The sequence below is a fragment of the Crotalus tigris genome, unplaced genomic scaffold (genome assembly GCF_016545835.1).
Source record: "Crotalus tigris isolate CLP2741 ecotype Arizona unplaced genomic scaffold, ASM1654583v1 scf7180000024367.1024689, whole genome shotgun sequence".
Lineage (NCBI taxonomy): Eukaryota > Metazoa > Chordata > Lepidosauria > Squamata > Viperidae > Crotalus > Crotalus tigris.
In genome coordinates, this window is record NW_024100536.1 from 909,039 (window position 1) to 925,644 (window position 16,606).

General features: G+C 44.6%; 1 protein-coding gene across 2 annotated transcripts in view; it reads left to right on the top strand.

Moving 5' to 3' along the window:
• Window positions 1-400: 400 nt before the first annotated feature.
• The window catches only part of TOX4 (TOX high mobility group box family member 4), a 42,239-nt gene continuing 26,033 nt past the window's right edge, over window positions 401-16,606 (top strand). Inside the window, exons 1-2 of one of the 2 annotated variants that reach the window (XM_039327795.1) lie at window positions 406-765; window positions 6,412-6,480. In XM_039327795.1, the coding sequence (XP_039183729.1) occupies window positions 760-765; window positions 6,412-6,480 (75 nt within the window). In that variant the 5' untranslated portion in view covers window positions 406-759. Of the gene's footprint in view, window positions 766-6,411; window positions 6,481-16,606 lie in introns of both variants that reach the window. The other variant, XM_039327796.1, reaches the window with a different exon arrangement.

The window sequence follows — 16,606 nt, forward strand, 5'->3', positions numbered from 1 at the left end:
TCTTTATGAAGGCCCGGGAAAAAAAAAAAAAAAACCCCCAACACCTTTGTCTCGTCCAGGGGACGCTCTAGACCAGGGGTAGGCAACCTTGGCTCTTTTATGACTCGTGGACTTCAACTCCCAGAATTCCTGAGCCAGCCATGCTGAGGGGAAAGGGAGAGGTTTCCAAGCTGAGCCATGCTGGCTCAGGAATTCTGGGAGTTGAAGTCCACGAGTCATAAAAGAGCCAAGGTTGCCTACCTCTGCTATAGACAACTCGGAAGTACAAAATCCGCGGACACCTCCCCTCTCATTCAACCGTTGGCGGGGGGAGAGAAAGGCTCCGGGTTTGACGTCACATCCGGAAAGACTTCCGCCGGCTTTTCCCTCCCTCAGCCTCGAACGCGGGGGCCGCTCTACCGTGTCCTCTTCACTGCCCCACGAGGCCTGGGAGCCGCTTCCGGCTCGAGCCCTCGCCGCCTTAACGGCTTCGGCGGGCGGGGCGGGGTGGGGAGCGCCTGAGGTGAACTTTACAACCTGGGGGGAGACCTTCTCCCTCAGTTCCTCCCGCTTTCCCGCCCCCCCAACTCAGACTACCCGACTCCTTTCCCTGAAGGGGGCGGCAACGTGGGGCGGAAGTGACGCGACCTCGGCCGTCGCCTGGCTGTGGGCGGAATCCATTCCGGTTCCGGTCTGAGAGCCTGGAGGGAGAAAGCAGGAGGGGAGGGGGAGAGGCTGGTGGGGTCTCCCCCTCTTCGTCGCGGCTCCGAAGCGGCGGCCATGGAGGTGAGGGACCGAGCCGTGGGGGGGGGGGCGGCGGCGGCGGCGTGTTAACGGCTGTCCGCCGTGGGGCGGGAGGCTGCCCTTTGTGGCTGCCGAGGAGAAGGGGCTCGGGCGTGGGTCTGGGATGGAGGGGCTGGCATAAAGGGAAGCCGAGGGTTCCCCTCGGGGCCTCGGCTTGCTCTTTCCCAGCCCTTCCCGACGTTCCCCTCCCTCTCCGAGGATGCGGGACTACAACTCCAATGCTCCTCAGCCGCCCCTCTTGAGACAATCCGGGCAGCTGGGCTCCCGAGACGGAGGGATTGGCAAGATGCCGTTGGGGGGTGCGGGTGGGGAAAACGGGTTATGCTCTTCCCATCGTCAGTGGAGATTCTCCGCCATCCACGTCCTGGTTGTCCCAAAGGGGCTTTTTTGAGAGGCAACTGGACTTCCTTCTTTTTCTTTGAAGACGTTTCGCTTCTCATCCAAGAAGCTTCTTCAGCTCTGAATGGATGGTGGGAGAATGGAAGGATTTATACTCCTTGCAGACAGCTGGTCATTCTTTAAGAGAGTCCCTGAGGCCACCTGGAGCAGTGGTTCTCAACCTTTTTAATGCCGCGACCCCCCCACAACCGGTCGTAAGTCGAGGACTACTCAACCGGTCGTAAGTCGAGGACTACTCAACTGGTGCAGCACCGTGTGCAGAATGGGACTTTTGGCGGGCTCAGCAGGGCAGAGACAGCCTGGACAATTCCTATTGGCTTTTGAAAGCCAATAGAATTAGACTCTATTCAAGAGAGTCTATTCTATTGGCTTTCAAAAGCCAATAGAATAAAAGGGAGTAGCACAGCTAAGAAAAAGGGGGGGGGGGAAATGGCGGACTGCGTTGTTTGGCGACCCCCGTGAAATGGTCGTTCAACCCCAAATGGGGTCCCGACCCACAGGTTGAGAACCACTGACCTGGAGGTTTATCTGTGTGGTCAGGGTCACCCGAGTGGTACAAATGGGTGTGGAGCTGACTACAGGAACCATTTGCGCTTCAGTCTGAGATGCAGACAACACAGCTTCATCCCTAACAGCCTGTGCCTGTCTTCAACGTGAAGGCACACAGGGCAAAAACATCCTCCAGCCATCCTCCCCACATATTTGCACTACTCAGGTGACCCTGAGGACACACTAAACTTCCAGGTGACCTCAATGACTCTCTAAAAGAATGCAAACGACCAGCTGTCTGCAAGGAGTATAAATCCTTCCATTCCCCACCATCCCAGTCAGAGCTGAAGAAGCTTCTTGGATGAGAAGTGAAACATGTTCAGAGAAAAAAAAAAAACAGTCCAGTTGCCTTGTGAGAAAACACCTTTGGGATAACTCTTGCCACTGCTTGTGTTCCCTTCATCGTATGAACATGTGTCCATCAAGGCCGTGTGGATCTATATATTAGAGTTCACTGTGTCTGACAAACTAGGACAGGTATGTCAAACTGCCGGCCTGCGGGCCGGATGCGTCACGCTGAAACTGCACCCACCCCATTGCCGGCAATGAGGAAAAAGTCATGCGACGTCATGTGACGTTGCGAGTTTGACTTGCTTGAACTAGAACATTAGGGTGACGTGGAAGACAACGGCTGTCACAGCTATGAGGAGTGCCTTGTTTGGCTCTGTTATAGCTTCCACCTGCCTGCTCCAGGTATCTCGGATTTTGAAGGCTAAAATATCAGGATGCGACGGTAGTACAGGTAGTCCTTGACTTATGACCACCGTTGAGCCCAAAATTGATGTTGCTAAGTGAGTTTTGCCCTATTTTATGACATTCCTTGCCACATTGATTAAATGAATCACTACACTTGTTAAATTAGTAACGTTGTTAAGTGAATCTGGCTTTCCCATTGACTTTGATTGTCAGAAGGTCATAAAAGGTGATCACGTGATCCGGGACACTGCAACCATCCTAAATACATGCCAGTTGCCAAGCATCTGAATTTTGATCACATGACCATGGGGATGCTGCAAAGGTCCTTAAATGTGAAAATTGGTCATAAGTCACTTTTTCCCAGTGCTGTTTTAACTCCGAACGGTCACTAAACAAACTTGTAAGTCAAGGACTACCTGTATTAGTTCTGAGAGGCTAATGGCCTCCTTATTTATACATTGGGGATATAAAACATCAAAGGAGCATGGGTCAGAGCATGGCCAGAAAGTGCAAAAGATAATGAGAGGGAAAAAAAATTATCCTGAAAAATGTGACGGGATCAGCATGAAAAATACTAGATGTAAACAAACACAGAATAAGAACAACATGTTCAGGAACCAGGCATAGCTTAATCATATGCTATGGGAGAGAAGCCAGCCTATACATTATTATTGAAAGATAATAATTATGGACTGAGTATGTGAAATTTTTAGTTCCCCGTTAATAATTATCAAACAGAAAGCCTTGGCATTATTAAAATTCAATGGTTTTCAGCTCTGGCCATTTTTTCCTCCTAAAGCGGGGTGTCAAACTCACAATGTCACGTGACGTGTTGCGACGTATCGGGACTTTTTTTCTATTGCTGGCAATGGGGTTGGCGCGGTTTCGCCATGGCGCATCCGGCCTGCAGGCCAGCAGTTTGACACCCCTGTCCTAAAGCTATGTATAATTTTTTTAGGTTACAATGCAATTAGGGTAAAACTCCTATGGCAGTGGTTCTCAACCTTTTTATACGGCGACCCCGGTCATAAGCAGGTGGCGCGCATGCGCGGCACACACGCGCGCCGCCGCCTCCTGTACTGCCCCCTGCACGGTGCGCATGCGCAGCGCCGCCCCCTGCACCGGCTGACGAAAAAAATGGCGGATCGCGTTGTTTGGCGACCCCTGTGAAATGGTCGTTCGACCCCAAATGGGGTCACGACCCACAGGTTGAGAACCGCTGTCCTATGGAATTTTCTGACAATGGTTAAGAAGGAGCTCACTTTCTGTATGAACATGTCTGCAATCCTTTGGGATCTTTTATAGACCTGCTGTAATATTGCTTCCAGGATGATTGGGTATTTAGATCGAACACTGGGTATTTTATGCTTATGCTTTACAGTTTCCTGTTGGGCAAGAGAAATTGGATGGATTTTGTTCATGGATCTTTTTTCTTCCTAGGTTAGGATGGATAGCACTCAACTCTGTGTGTGGGAAATCACTGTGGTTTATGTTAATCCCCAGGAGGTGTTCTACACACAATGGAGTGTTTCATTGTTTATTCTCCTTTAACACATGGTAGACTTTTGTTACACATTTGTCCCAGAGCCTGTATGTCACCTTTTGCAGAGAGGGAGGAGTTATGAACCCCAGTCTACCTGGGGCCCTTGCACATCTATGATCTTCAATGAAGCCATGCTGAAATGGAACATGTTAGTGAAGCACAGTTCATGTTACTGTGGAGCAGTATTTCTCAACATTGGGAACTTGGATGTATAAACTTCAATTTCTGGTTGACGTTCATACAATTAGAAGCTGTCAAGGTTGAGAAACATGGCAACAGAACAGAGGTGGGAAATTAATTTTCCCAAGAACCACATGAGAGACTGGCACTGTTGTGGAGGGCTGAACTAAAAGGACTGTGAAGGTGCATAGGCCTGCACGCACATACATAAATTGAAAAAAAAATATTCACCTTCAAAATAAAATCAAGCCACGTGGTCCAGACAGGGACAGCCAAAGGGATGGATGTGACTCAGGGGTCGTAAAGCGCCCAGGTCTGCTCTAGAATATGTCTGGCCTGCATAATAAGTGCAGTTGCATTGCCCAAATAAGATAAATTGTCATGAAAACTGGGTGTTACTTCTTAACGTGCAAGGAACTCCAGGTCGCAAAAGGCATGTGAACATTGCTGGTTGCAAGATGGTTCAACAGTTAAACACTTACCTGCTTCTGCCGACTGTGGTCGTTTCTTGCTCTGCTTTTTTTTTCCACCCTTCTTTTTTTACTGCAGCGGATTTGAAACTTCCTAACTGCACGCCGAGGGGCTCTATGTTTAGCTCTGGGTCTTTGAAAGACTGGCAACCTGCTGAAGGAATATCTTGCAATGGGATTATGCGCCAATGGCGCTTCCAAGGGGAGGTTTCATCCTGCTGCCACTTTTTCTGAATCAGTAACAGGACCTGTCTCTGCTACTGGGTTTTGAAAAGCTGCTTGGGCTGCTGACATTAGCAATGGAAACGCTATAGCAAGCTTCACATACACGCTTTCACCTCAACAACTGTTTTTTTTCCCTCCTTTGCTCTGGATTTCTGGAATTTTTGCTTAATTTATGATATTTCTATCCCCTACCTCCACAAAAAAATATCAAGCCCTTCCTGGCCCAGTCAAACTTTCCAACATTGCAACATTGCCCCAAGGCTTGTCATAAAGAGAAACACTTTGTGGCACGGCCTTTGTATGTAAACCTGACCCAGCCAGGCTGTGAGTAGAGAATCCATATTAACTCTGCTCTGTGATGTTTCATGACTTACATTTTCCAAGCGATTCGAAGACAGTTAACAAAGGAGTATCTTTTGGTGAAGATTCTCAATCATCCAGGCAAGAGATGTCAGAAGTGGTCTGAAGGCTGAATCATGGCAATTTTGGTCCCGTTGTAATGATTCAACCTTTAGATTATCGTTTTCACATTCAATTGTCAATGATCCTATGCCGGGCGCTGGCTGTGTTCCCCATCAGACTGTCATCATATTGGTAAACAAGGTTTGTTGAATAGGTCAGTAGGCTCACCTGTCAGGCTAAATCAGAGGGTTGGACTTCTAGACCGGGGTAGGCAACCTTGGCTCTTTTATGACTCGTGGACTTCAATACCCAGAATTGCTGAACCAGCCATGCTGAAACTCAGGGATTCTGGGAGTTGAAGTCCACAAGTCATAAAAGAGCCAAGGTTGCCTACCTCTGTAATCTAGACCAGTGCTTCTCAACCTGTGGGTCAGGACCCCATTTGGGGTCGAATGACCATTTCACGGGGGTCACCAAACAACGCAGCCCGCCATTTTTTCCCTCTTTTCCTTAGCTGTGCTACTCCCTTTTATTCTATTGGCTTTTGAAAGCCAATAGGAATTGTCCAGGCTGTCTCTGCCCTGCTGAGCCCGCCAAAAGTCCCACTCTGCAAACAGTGCTGCACCAGTTGAGTAGTCCTCGACTTATGACCGGTTGGGGGGTCGCGGTTGAGAACCACTGATCTAGACCAAGACAGTTGGGCTCACGTGTTGCCAAAGCCATACAAATCATAGTGTGGCTCAACCTCGTGTCTGATTGTTGCCTTTGTCTCTTAGTGCAAATTTGGCAACTTTTAAGATTTGGGGCGGTGGGGGGGGACTTCAGCTCCCAGAATTCCTCGGTCAGCATAGCTAACTGAGGAATTCTGGGAGTTGGAAGTCCGCAAGTCTGAATGTTTGCCAACTTTGGAGCCCCCTGTCTTAGTGTACCAATTTACACCGGTTATGAAAAACCCTCCATGACAGTCTGACACCCCCCCCCCCTTTTGAGAAAAATACAGTGAATTCATTCTTGGGGGCAGGAAACAGTTCTAAAACTGCAATAGGTTTCATAAACTCTAGCTGTACAAATGTTGTGGCTTTATCACAGCCGCTCCTGTTGTGTTTCTGGTTTAAGATAAGGGAAGAGAAGCTGATTGACTGATGTTTTCCTTTCTCTCCTAAGTTCCCTGGGGGAAATGAGAATTACCTGGCTATCACGGGGACGACCCACCCTTTCCTGTCAGGGGCCGAGGTGAGACGGCAACCAGGCTGGTATTTTGCTTGCAAGGGACTGCGGGCGGGACAGCGGGCGGCTCTGCTGCGTGATTGGACTTGGAGTCCAATGGACTATTTGTAGTTTAGGGTACAGCAAGATCATTTGCATGCCGAAGGACGCCGATCTAAGTTGCAATGTTAGCTTATTCGCAATGCTAGAAGTTCAGAGTCAGGCACTATCAGCCGGACGAGTTTAGTAAAGCCGATAGGCTTACAGACGATTGGATGCTTATGAATGTAGCTTGCCACTGGGAAGACCCTTCTATCTGATCTCCTCCCCCAGATTGATGTGTTAAAAAATGTGTCCGAATGGTCGTTTTATTAATTCACATGATGGGTAATCCACATAAAGTGGTTGCTGGTTCAGCCCAGCTTATGACCTAATAATAAATAGACGAGAAAGAACTGGAGAAGATAACAAAATACAAAGACCTACAAATAGAAATAGAAAGACTGGCAAAAGCAAGCGAGGGCAGTACCATGCCAAGTCTGAACATCTGGCTGACTGTGCGATGATCCATAATAATAATAATAATAATAATAATAATAATAATAATAATAATAATAATAATAATAATATAATAATAATAATAATAAAGTCTGAATAGTGGACGTGGCAGTGCCTGGAGACAGCAGAATAGAGAGAAAGAACTGGAGAAGATAACAAAATACAAAGACCTACAAATAGAAATAGAAAGACTGTGGCAAAAGCAAGCAAGGGTAGTACCAATAGTAATAGGCTCCTTGGGTGCAATCCCAAAACAACTGGAGCACCACTTGAACACCATTGGCATTGACAAATTCGCTATTAGTCAATTGCAAAAGGCGGCCTTATTAGGAACTGCTTCCATCCTGCGACGATACCTGTAACACCATCAAACATCCACATCTGCCTATCCCAGGTCCTGGGTAAGGACTCGATAGGTAGACAAAATGCCAAATCCAGTCTGAACCTCTGGCTGACTGTGCGATGATCCATAATAATAATAATAATAATAATAATAATAATAATAATAATAATAACAACAACAACAACAACAACAACAACAACAAAACAACAATAACAATAATAATATAGAAAGACTGGCAAAAGCAAGCGAGGGCAGTACCATGCCAAGTCTGAACATCTGGCTGACTGTGCGATGATCCATAATAATAATAATAATAATAATAATAATAATAATAATAATAATAATAATAATAATAACCCCCAGTGAGGCACTACCTTGACGTGGTTGTGGGGCTTGTGTACTCTGAGGAAGATGAGAGCTATGCAGAGGTTCAACCATACTGGACAGGTCTCATCAGAGGAGTCAGACAAAGAGTGTCTCTCCATAAAAAATATGGTGAGACGTAAATTTCAGAATGCCATACCGGCTCGGACGTCGCCCGGTTAACAAGGTCCGCACTAGATATTGGAGTTCCTGGATATCTGGTGAAAAATGGGTTACAGGACTCAGGACTGTTGGCTGAGCAACCAGGGCCAGCAGCTGCAGAACTACTGGAAGAAAAGGTGTTTACCCGTCGCAGATACACAGTGATGGAAAACAAAGAAATAATGATCTGTTACTACAGATCAAGTCCAACAAGACGAGGATATCTAAAACGAATGCACCAATTCTGGAAAGAACAACATCCAGAATCAGAAATAACAGAACAGAGACTAGCAGATCAACGCCGATTTATAACACGAAATAAAGTATTCACAGAAACAGAATTGGACGAACTGCAAAGGTTTACCCAGGGCAAAGAAATCAAAGCCTTACCAGAAGTAATTCAGAATGTAGAGGCAAACCAGGGGGAGGTGGCAGTGAAGGAATCTAGCAGAGATATACAACTGTTCTCATTTGGAAACCAGGCACCTCTACCTCAGGAAGAACAAAAACCCTCTAACTAAAGAAATAAAAGAATTGAAACAAAGAATAACTGAGCATCTAGAACAGCACAAAAACAACAGAATAAGGCTACCTGCATTGAAGCTTGTTCCAAAGAAACAGCTAGCACAAGCATTAAAAGATGCAAATACTGCAATATCAAGTATAAGCACCAATTCACTGCAAGAAACAAACCAACTAATGTACAGCACAGCTGCAGTTATAACAGAATACCTGGGATGCAAAATCAACAAAGAAGAAAAACAAACAAACAGTGCACCAGAAAAATGGAAGGTTAGACTAGAAAATAAGATCAGCAAGTTAAGATCACATGCAAGCAAGCTAGAACAGATGAAAGAAAAGAAGCTGAAGAACAAGAAGACCAAAGAATACCTAATCAAGAAATACCACTTAGAAACAAGGAAGATCAAGGAAGCACTGGAAATAATAAAGCAACAAATAACAGCTATAGCCAGGAAAATCAGTAGATATGAAGCTCGAATTGCAAACTATAGGCAGAACCTCCAATTTCAATCCAATCAGAAACGTTTCTACCAATCCATCAATGGAGAAACTGCAAGGAATCAGTCAGTACCTGACAAGGAAGAAACAGTGCAGTTCTGGAAGCAGATATGGGATAACCCAAAGAAATACAACAAGGATGCGGCTTGGTTAAAAGAGGTGGATGCAAATAAAACAGAAGTTGAAATGAAAGAACTAGTAATAACAACAAAAATGGTAGAAAAAAGAGCAAAGAAAATCAAAAATTGGTCAGCACCAGGTGAAGATGAACTGCATGGGTTTTGGTTGAAAAATCTAACTGTTATACACCCATCATTGCCAAGCAGTTCAACAATATACTACAAGGAGGAGAAATTGAAAAGTGGCTAACAACTGGGAAAACCTACCTAATAATGAAAAATCCAGCAAAAGGGGCAACACCAGGTAACTACAGGCCAATTACCTGCTTACCAACAACTTTCAAATTACTAACTGGTGTAGTAGCTGATGCAGTGCAACAGCATCTAGTTGAAAACAATCTCTTTCCACCTGAGCAGAAAGGAAACCGCCCCAATAGCAGAGGAACAAAAGATCAACTCCTAATAGACAAAATGATCTTGGAAAACTGCAAGAGAAGGAAGACCAACCTGAATGTGGCATGGATTGACTACAAAAAGGCATTTGACTCTCTGCCACATGATTGGATAATAAAGTGCCTAGAAATAACAGGAGTCAGTAGAAACATCAGAAAATTTGTGCAAAGATCGATGGCACAATGGAAGACACAGTTGCAGATCAATGGTGAGAGCTGGGAGAGGTTAATATCAAGAGAGGAATATTTCAAGGAGATTCATTATCACCATTACTATTTGTTATTGCACTGTTTCCTCTGTCAACAATACTGAATAACTCAGGACATGGCTATCAAACATCAAAAACATCTGCCAGACTATCCCACCTCCTTTATATGGATGATCTGAAGCTGTATGGAAAAACATCATCTGAAATAGAATCGCTGCTCAACACTGTCCGTATATATAGCCAAGATATTGTAATGGAGTTTGGCTTGGACAAATGTGCCACACTTACTATCAAACAAGGAAAAATAATGAAAACTGAAGGAATCAAGATGCCCCACGAAAATAACATTAAGAGTCTGGATGAGGAAGAGTACTACAAATACTTGGGTATCCTTCAAGCTGACAACATCAAGCACACTGAAGTCAAGAAAAAGATTAGAGGTGAATACATCAAGAGAGTGAAGAAGATCTTAAAATCCAAACTCAATGGAGGAAATACCATAAAGGCAATCAACACCTGGGCAATCCCAGTCATTAGGTACACAGCTGGAATAGTGGACTGGACTCAAGCAGAACTAAAAGCAATGGATAGGCAGACCAGAAAAATAATGACAATGAATCATGCCCTTCATCCACGCAGTGACATTGATAGACTTTATCTACCAAGGCAAATAGGTGGGCGTGGAATGCTACAAGTACATCAGATGGTTGAAGAAGAAAAAATGGCTTTGGAAGAATATCTGAAGAACAATGATGAAGATGCACTGAAATTAGTATATCAGGAAGGCTTACTAACTACTGGAGAGACCAAACTGGCCTACAAGAAAGACCAAATGAAGAACAGAATAGAGGCATGGGAAGACAAAGCACTACATGGCCAATACATGAAAAAAATAGCTGGGAAAGCAGATAATAATAAAACCTGGCAATGGCTAAGAGCAGGAAAATTGAAGAAAGAGACCGAGGGACTAATTCTGGCTGCACAAGACCAAGCCTTAAGGACAAATGCATACAAAGTCAAAATTGAGAAGACAGCAACAGACAGTAAGTGCCGCCTATGCAAAGAAGCTGAAGAAACAGTGGACCACTTGGTAAGCTGTTGCAAGAAGATTGCACAGACTGATTACAAGCAGCGGCATGACAAAGTAGCAACAATGGTGCATTGGAAGATCTGCAAAAAATATCATTTGCCTGTAAGCAAAAACTGGTGGGATCATAAAATAGAGAAAGTCATAGAAAATGATAAAATTAAACTGCTCTGGGACTTCAGAATTCAAACAGACAAGCACCTGCAACATAACACCCCAGACTTAACAATTGTCGATAAGAAAGACAAAAAAGTCTGGATAGTGGACGTGGCAGTGCCTGGAGATAGCAGAATAGAAGAGAAAGAACTGGAGAAGATAACAAAATACAAAGACCTACAAATAGAAATAGAAAGACTGTGGCAAAAGCAAGCAAGGGTAGTACCAATAGTCATAGGCTCCTTGGGTGCAATCCCAAAACAACTGGAGCACCACTTGAACACCATTGGCATTGACAAATTCGCTATTAGTCAATTGCAAAAGGCGGCCTTATTAGGAACTGCTTCCATCCTGCGACGATATCTGTAATACCATCAAACATCCACATCTGCCTATCCCAGGTCCTGGGTAAGGACTCGATAGGTAGACAAAATGCCAAATCCAGTCTGAACATCTGGCTGACTGTGCGATGATCGATAATAATAATAATAAAGTCTGAATAGTGGACGTGGCAGTGCCTGGAGACAGCAGAATAGAAGAGAAAGAACTGGAGAAGATAACAAAATACAAAGACCTACAAATAGAAATAGAAAGACTGTGGCAAAAGCAAGCAAGGGTAGTACCAATAGTCATAGGCTCCTTGGGTGCAATCCCAAAACAACTGGAGCACCACTTGAACACCATTGGCATTGACAAATTTGCTATTAGTCAATTGCAAAAGGCGGCCTTATTAGGAACTGCTTCCATCCTGCGACGATACCTGTAATACCATCAAACATCTACATCTGCCTATCCCAGGTCCTGGGTAAGGACTCGATAGGTAGACAAAATGCCAAATCCAGTCTGAACATCTGGCTGACTGTGCGATGATCCATAATAATATAGTAATAATAGTAATAATAAAGTTGGAAGGGACCTTGGAGGTCATCTAGTCCAACCCCCTGCTCAGGCAGGAAACCCTACACCATTTCAGACAAATGGCTGTCCAGTCTCTTCTTAAAAACTTCCAGTGTTGGAGCATTCACAACTTCTGGAGGCAGGATGTTCCACTGGTTAATTGTTCTAACTGTCAAGAAGTTTCTCCTCAGTTCTAGGTTGCTTCTCTCCTTGATCAGTTTCCATCCGTTGCTTCTTCTCCTCCCTTCAGGCACTTTGGAGAATAGCTTGACTCCCTCTTCTTTGTGGCAGCCCCTGAGATATTGGAACACTGCTATCATGTCCCCCCTCGTCCTTCTCCTCAGATTCTTTTACTGTGCCCTTCATAAATTCATCTGCACATATTTTCATTCAAACCCGGATAAAACCTTCCTTCCCTTTGCAATCCAGGTGCCAGGTTTAAATCTGGAAACCACACTTTCCTGATACAAGGGGAAGGAGATTATTTTTTTTTCCATCGACATAACAAAAAATAAACTTGCAACAGAAGAGTACAGGTGACGTTTCCATAGAGTTAAAAAAACTTGAAGCTTGAAAAAAAAATGGCCAAGCTGAAAGACCCTGGTGAGATGACGGTGCAGTTGGGAAGCAGTGGCTGTGCTGTGGATGATGGATTCCCTCTCTGCCCTTGCTCAAAGCACAGTTCCTTTATTTGCTCAGGGTCCAGGCTGCTGCTGCTGCAGTTTTTGGTTCATTGGTTCCTTGCTTCTGCTTTTTGGTTTCTTCCTCTATCGGATTGGTTATCTTACAGCTTCAAGTGATGAAGTCATTTCAGGATTGGTGAATGCATGTTCTGCAGCTCGGCTTGGAAATGACCAACTGCCAAGAACGGTGTTAAAATGCACATTAAGAAGATCATTTCATCTAACCCTCCCAAGTCCTTGCGTCCAGAGACATGTTTATCCTATTTTATCCTCAGCTGGCTAAAAGGGGAAAGCTAGAAAATCAGCTTTGCAATTTCAAGATGGCATACGAAGCTCTCTTGTTCCATGTAACAAAGACACTGAAAAAAAAAAGTATCTTACAACCAATCCTTGCGCTAATAAGCATTGCAGCATCCCCACAGTCAAATGTCTATGGCAGCGGTTCTCAGCCTGTGGGTCGGGATCCCATTTGGGGTCGAACGACCATTTCACGGGGGTTGCCAAACAACGCAGTCTGCCATTTTTTCCCCTTTTCCTTAGCTGTGCTACTCCCTTTTATTCTATTGGCTTTTGAAAGCCAATAGAATAGACTCTCTTGAATAGAGTCTAATTCTATTGGCTTTCAAAAGCCAATAGGAATTATCCAGGCTGTCTCTGCCCTGCTGAGCCCGCCAAAAGTCCCATTCTGCAAACGGTGCTGCACCGGTTGAATAATCCTCGACTTACGACAGGTTGAGTAGTCCTTGACTTACGACCGGTTGGGGGGGTCGCGGCATTAAAAAGGTTGAGAACCACTGGTTTATGGAGATTCTGCAAGGGATAGAAATCCTTTAATTCCCCAGCATTTAGTCAGAACTGAGGACGCTTCTTGGATGAAAAGTGAAATGTCTTCAAGAAAAAAAAAACCCACCCATCTTTTGAAAAAGCACCTTTGGGATCTCCACGGGGAAATTATCAGAATTTGAGCACTTGGCCACCAACGTGTATTTATAATGGTTGCAACTGTCCCGGGGTCATCTGATCACCATTTCAGATGTTTCCAGCTGTCAAGGAAAGTCAATGTGGGAATGCTGGATTTGCTTTAACAACCACGCGATCCACTTAACAGCCACAATGGTTCACTTACCAACCTTGGCAAAAAAAAAAAAAAATCTCACTTGTCTTGCTTAGCAACAAAAATTCTGGACCCAATTGTCGTAAGTGAAGGACTACGTGTAATTCAGCTCCCACAAGCAATTCCAACCAGTTGCACAGCAAGCAGGGCTTTTCTCTGACAGACACTTTAAGTCTCCTACAGGACAATAATAATTCATGATAATATCTATGCATTAAATTTATGTGCTGCCTGTCTCATATCCAGCGACTCTGGGCGGATTGATAAGAATGAAAGAACTGTTTTTATCTATAATCTGGTTGTAGGGAAGTTGAGAGAAGCATTTTGGAAGAATGTTGAATTCTTCCAAAGCGTGTTGGACACCTGGGGAATTTATATTCGTGTTGATGGACTTGGTATCACAGACACTCAAATATTAGCATTTTTACCTGTTTCGTCAAGTCTTGCTAATATAGTGCATCGCTAATAAGTAAAGAGAGTAGAGCAGGGGTCTTCAAACTTGGCCCTTTTATGACTTGTGGACTTCAACTCCCAGAATTCCTCAGCCAGCCATGCTGGCTGAGGAATTCTGGGAGTTGAAGTCCACAAGTCATAAAAGGGCCAAGTTTGAAGACCCCTGCAGTAGAGGCTGGTGAAAACATAGCATATCGGTTGTAAGTAAATGGCTAAAGATACAGGTAGTCCTTGACGTACGACCAGAATTGAGCCCCAAATTTCTCTGGCTAAGTGGGACATTTTGTTCAGTGAGTTTTGCCCTGTTTTGTGACATTTCTTGCCACAGTTGTTAAGTGAATCGCCGCAGCCACACGGTTGTTAAGTGAATCTGGTTTCCCCATTGACTTTGCTTGTCAGATGGTTGCAACCCGGGCACACTGCAACCGTCATCAGTCTGAGTCACTTGCCAAGCATCTGAAGTTTAATCCCGTAACTATGGGGATGCTGCAATGGTCGTAAGTGTGAAATACAGTCACTAGTCCAGGGGTAGGGAACCTTGGCTCTTTTATGACTCGTGGACTTCAACTCCCAGAATTCCTGAGCCAGCCATGCTGAGGGGAAAGGGAGAGGTTTCCAAGCTGAGCCATGCTGGCTCAGGAATTCTGGGAGTTGAAGTCCACGAGTAATAAAGCGGCCTAGGCCTAGGCCAGAGGTAGGCAACCTTGGTGCTTTTATGATTCGTGGACTTCAACTCCCAGAATTCCTGAGCCAGCCATGCTGAGGGGAAAGGGAGAGGTTTCCAAGCTGAGCCATGCTGGCTCAGGAATTCTGGGAGCTGAAGTCCACGAGTCATAAAACAGCCAAGGTTGCCTACCCCTGCACAGTCAACTGCCATTGCAATTTTGACCAATCACTAAATGAACTGTTGTAAGTCAAAGACTTCCTGCACACATAAGGAAGCATCTAGATACGTAGGAGGACCAATTGTCGTGGCCTCTCATATGATCGCCACGCAGGTCTGGAAGCGGGACGGATTCCGGTACAAGTATGTTAGATGTGCATAAGAATGTTGGTTGACATTCAGCCTGAGCCAATCCTGAACTGAAGGACTCACGACTGCAGACAGGAACCAATCTGGAAAGGAGGGAAGCCAAGATGGGCATATATAAGCACCAATGAAGCAGCTGGTTTTATGAGATGCCGGGCAGCGGCCTGGACTCTTAAAAGAGGAAATAGAACATTTTTTTTTTTTCTGAGTAAGAACCAGAAGGCAATTTCTGCACTCAAGTCCATCTTCTTCTCTCAGCCCAGCGTCTATATCTTCCACTTCTGCATCCGCCTCTCCGGTAAATTTGTCTGGTAAATTTGCTTACATGAAAATCTCTCAGGGCTTTTTTTTTTTTTTTAATTTTGCCGGTGAATTTAATTCATTGCCTCTGTGTGACGTTACTCGCTACCCGGGCGAAGTAGATTTAATTCGGTTTGGTTTTCTTATCTTTGTTCACCACTCCGGCTTAAAAAGGAAGTGAGCCTGCTGGGAAGTTTCTGCAGATGTTGGGTTATAAATAGTGCTAGAAAAGTTACAGTCCTTCATAAAAACACCTAAGTGAAGCACACTTGCCCGGAGCTTGGAATATATGAGACCTGCTGAGAAGTTTATCTTGGCTTGTTTATTTTGACTTTATAAACTATCAACCATAAGGACATTCTGGCTGTCTTCTTAGTGGCAAATTACAGGCAGACATGATATAACAGCATTTGTGGGGGGGTGTTTCTTGGTTTCTTTACAATAGCATCCAACCCTTGGCTTTGGTCAACCTTCTCTAAGCCTTAATAGCAAGGACAAACCCGTTTCTCCCAATTGAACGAAAAGTCCAAAGACCCCTTCCCCTAAAAAATTTAGCATCTGTTAAAGAATTGTTATTTTAGCTTTGCAGACATCTTGCAATCCGTTGCTAGAATGTAAGGGGTAATGAAAACAGCTTGGTCAGGAAAATCTTCAGGAATGCTCGCTCCCCAAATGTAGTCATGGGATAAGGTAATTGCATAGAAATAGAGAATCCATGGGTAGCAAATGCTGGAAATTTTGTAAATGCTGATTATGCGCATACACACACACACACACACACACACAAATAAAGTTTTTCAGACAGACCGGTCTGATTGGTTGCACCTTGGCATTTTGACTGCTATACTGCAGTTCTACTTTTTTTATAATCTCTTTTGCCTTGCAGCCCCCCAACTAGGGTCGTTAAGCAGGCTCAAGTCACAAGAAGCAATGCAAAATAAAGTAGAGGACTTTCTTACTGGAAAAAAAAAAGAACCAAGAGAAAGACTAGCATTGACCTACTTATTACCACAAGGAAGGCTAGAATGGCATTTTAGTGGAAATATTTTATACTTTGCCGTTGACCCCCTTTTGGCATTGCATAGAACAGTGGTTCTCAACCTGTGGGTCGGGACCCCATTTGGGGTCGAACGACCATTTCACGGGGGTCGCCAAACAATGCAGTCCGCCATTTTGTTTTTCCCTTTTCCTTAGCTGTGCTACTCCC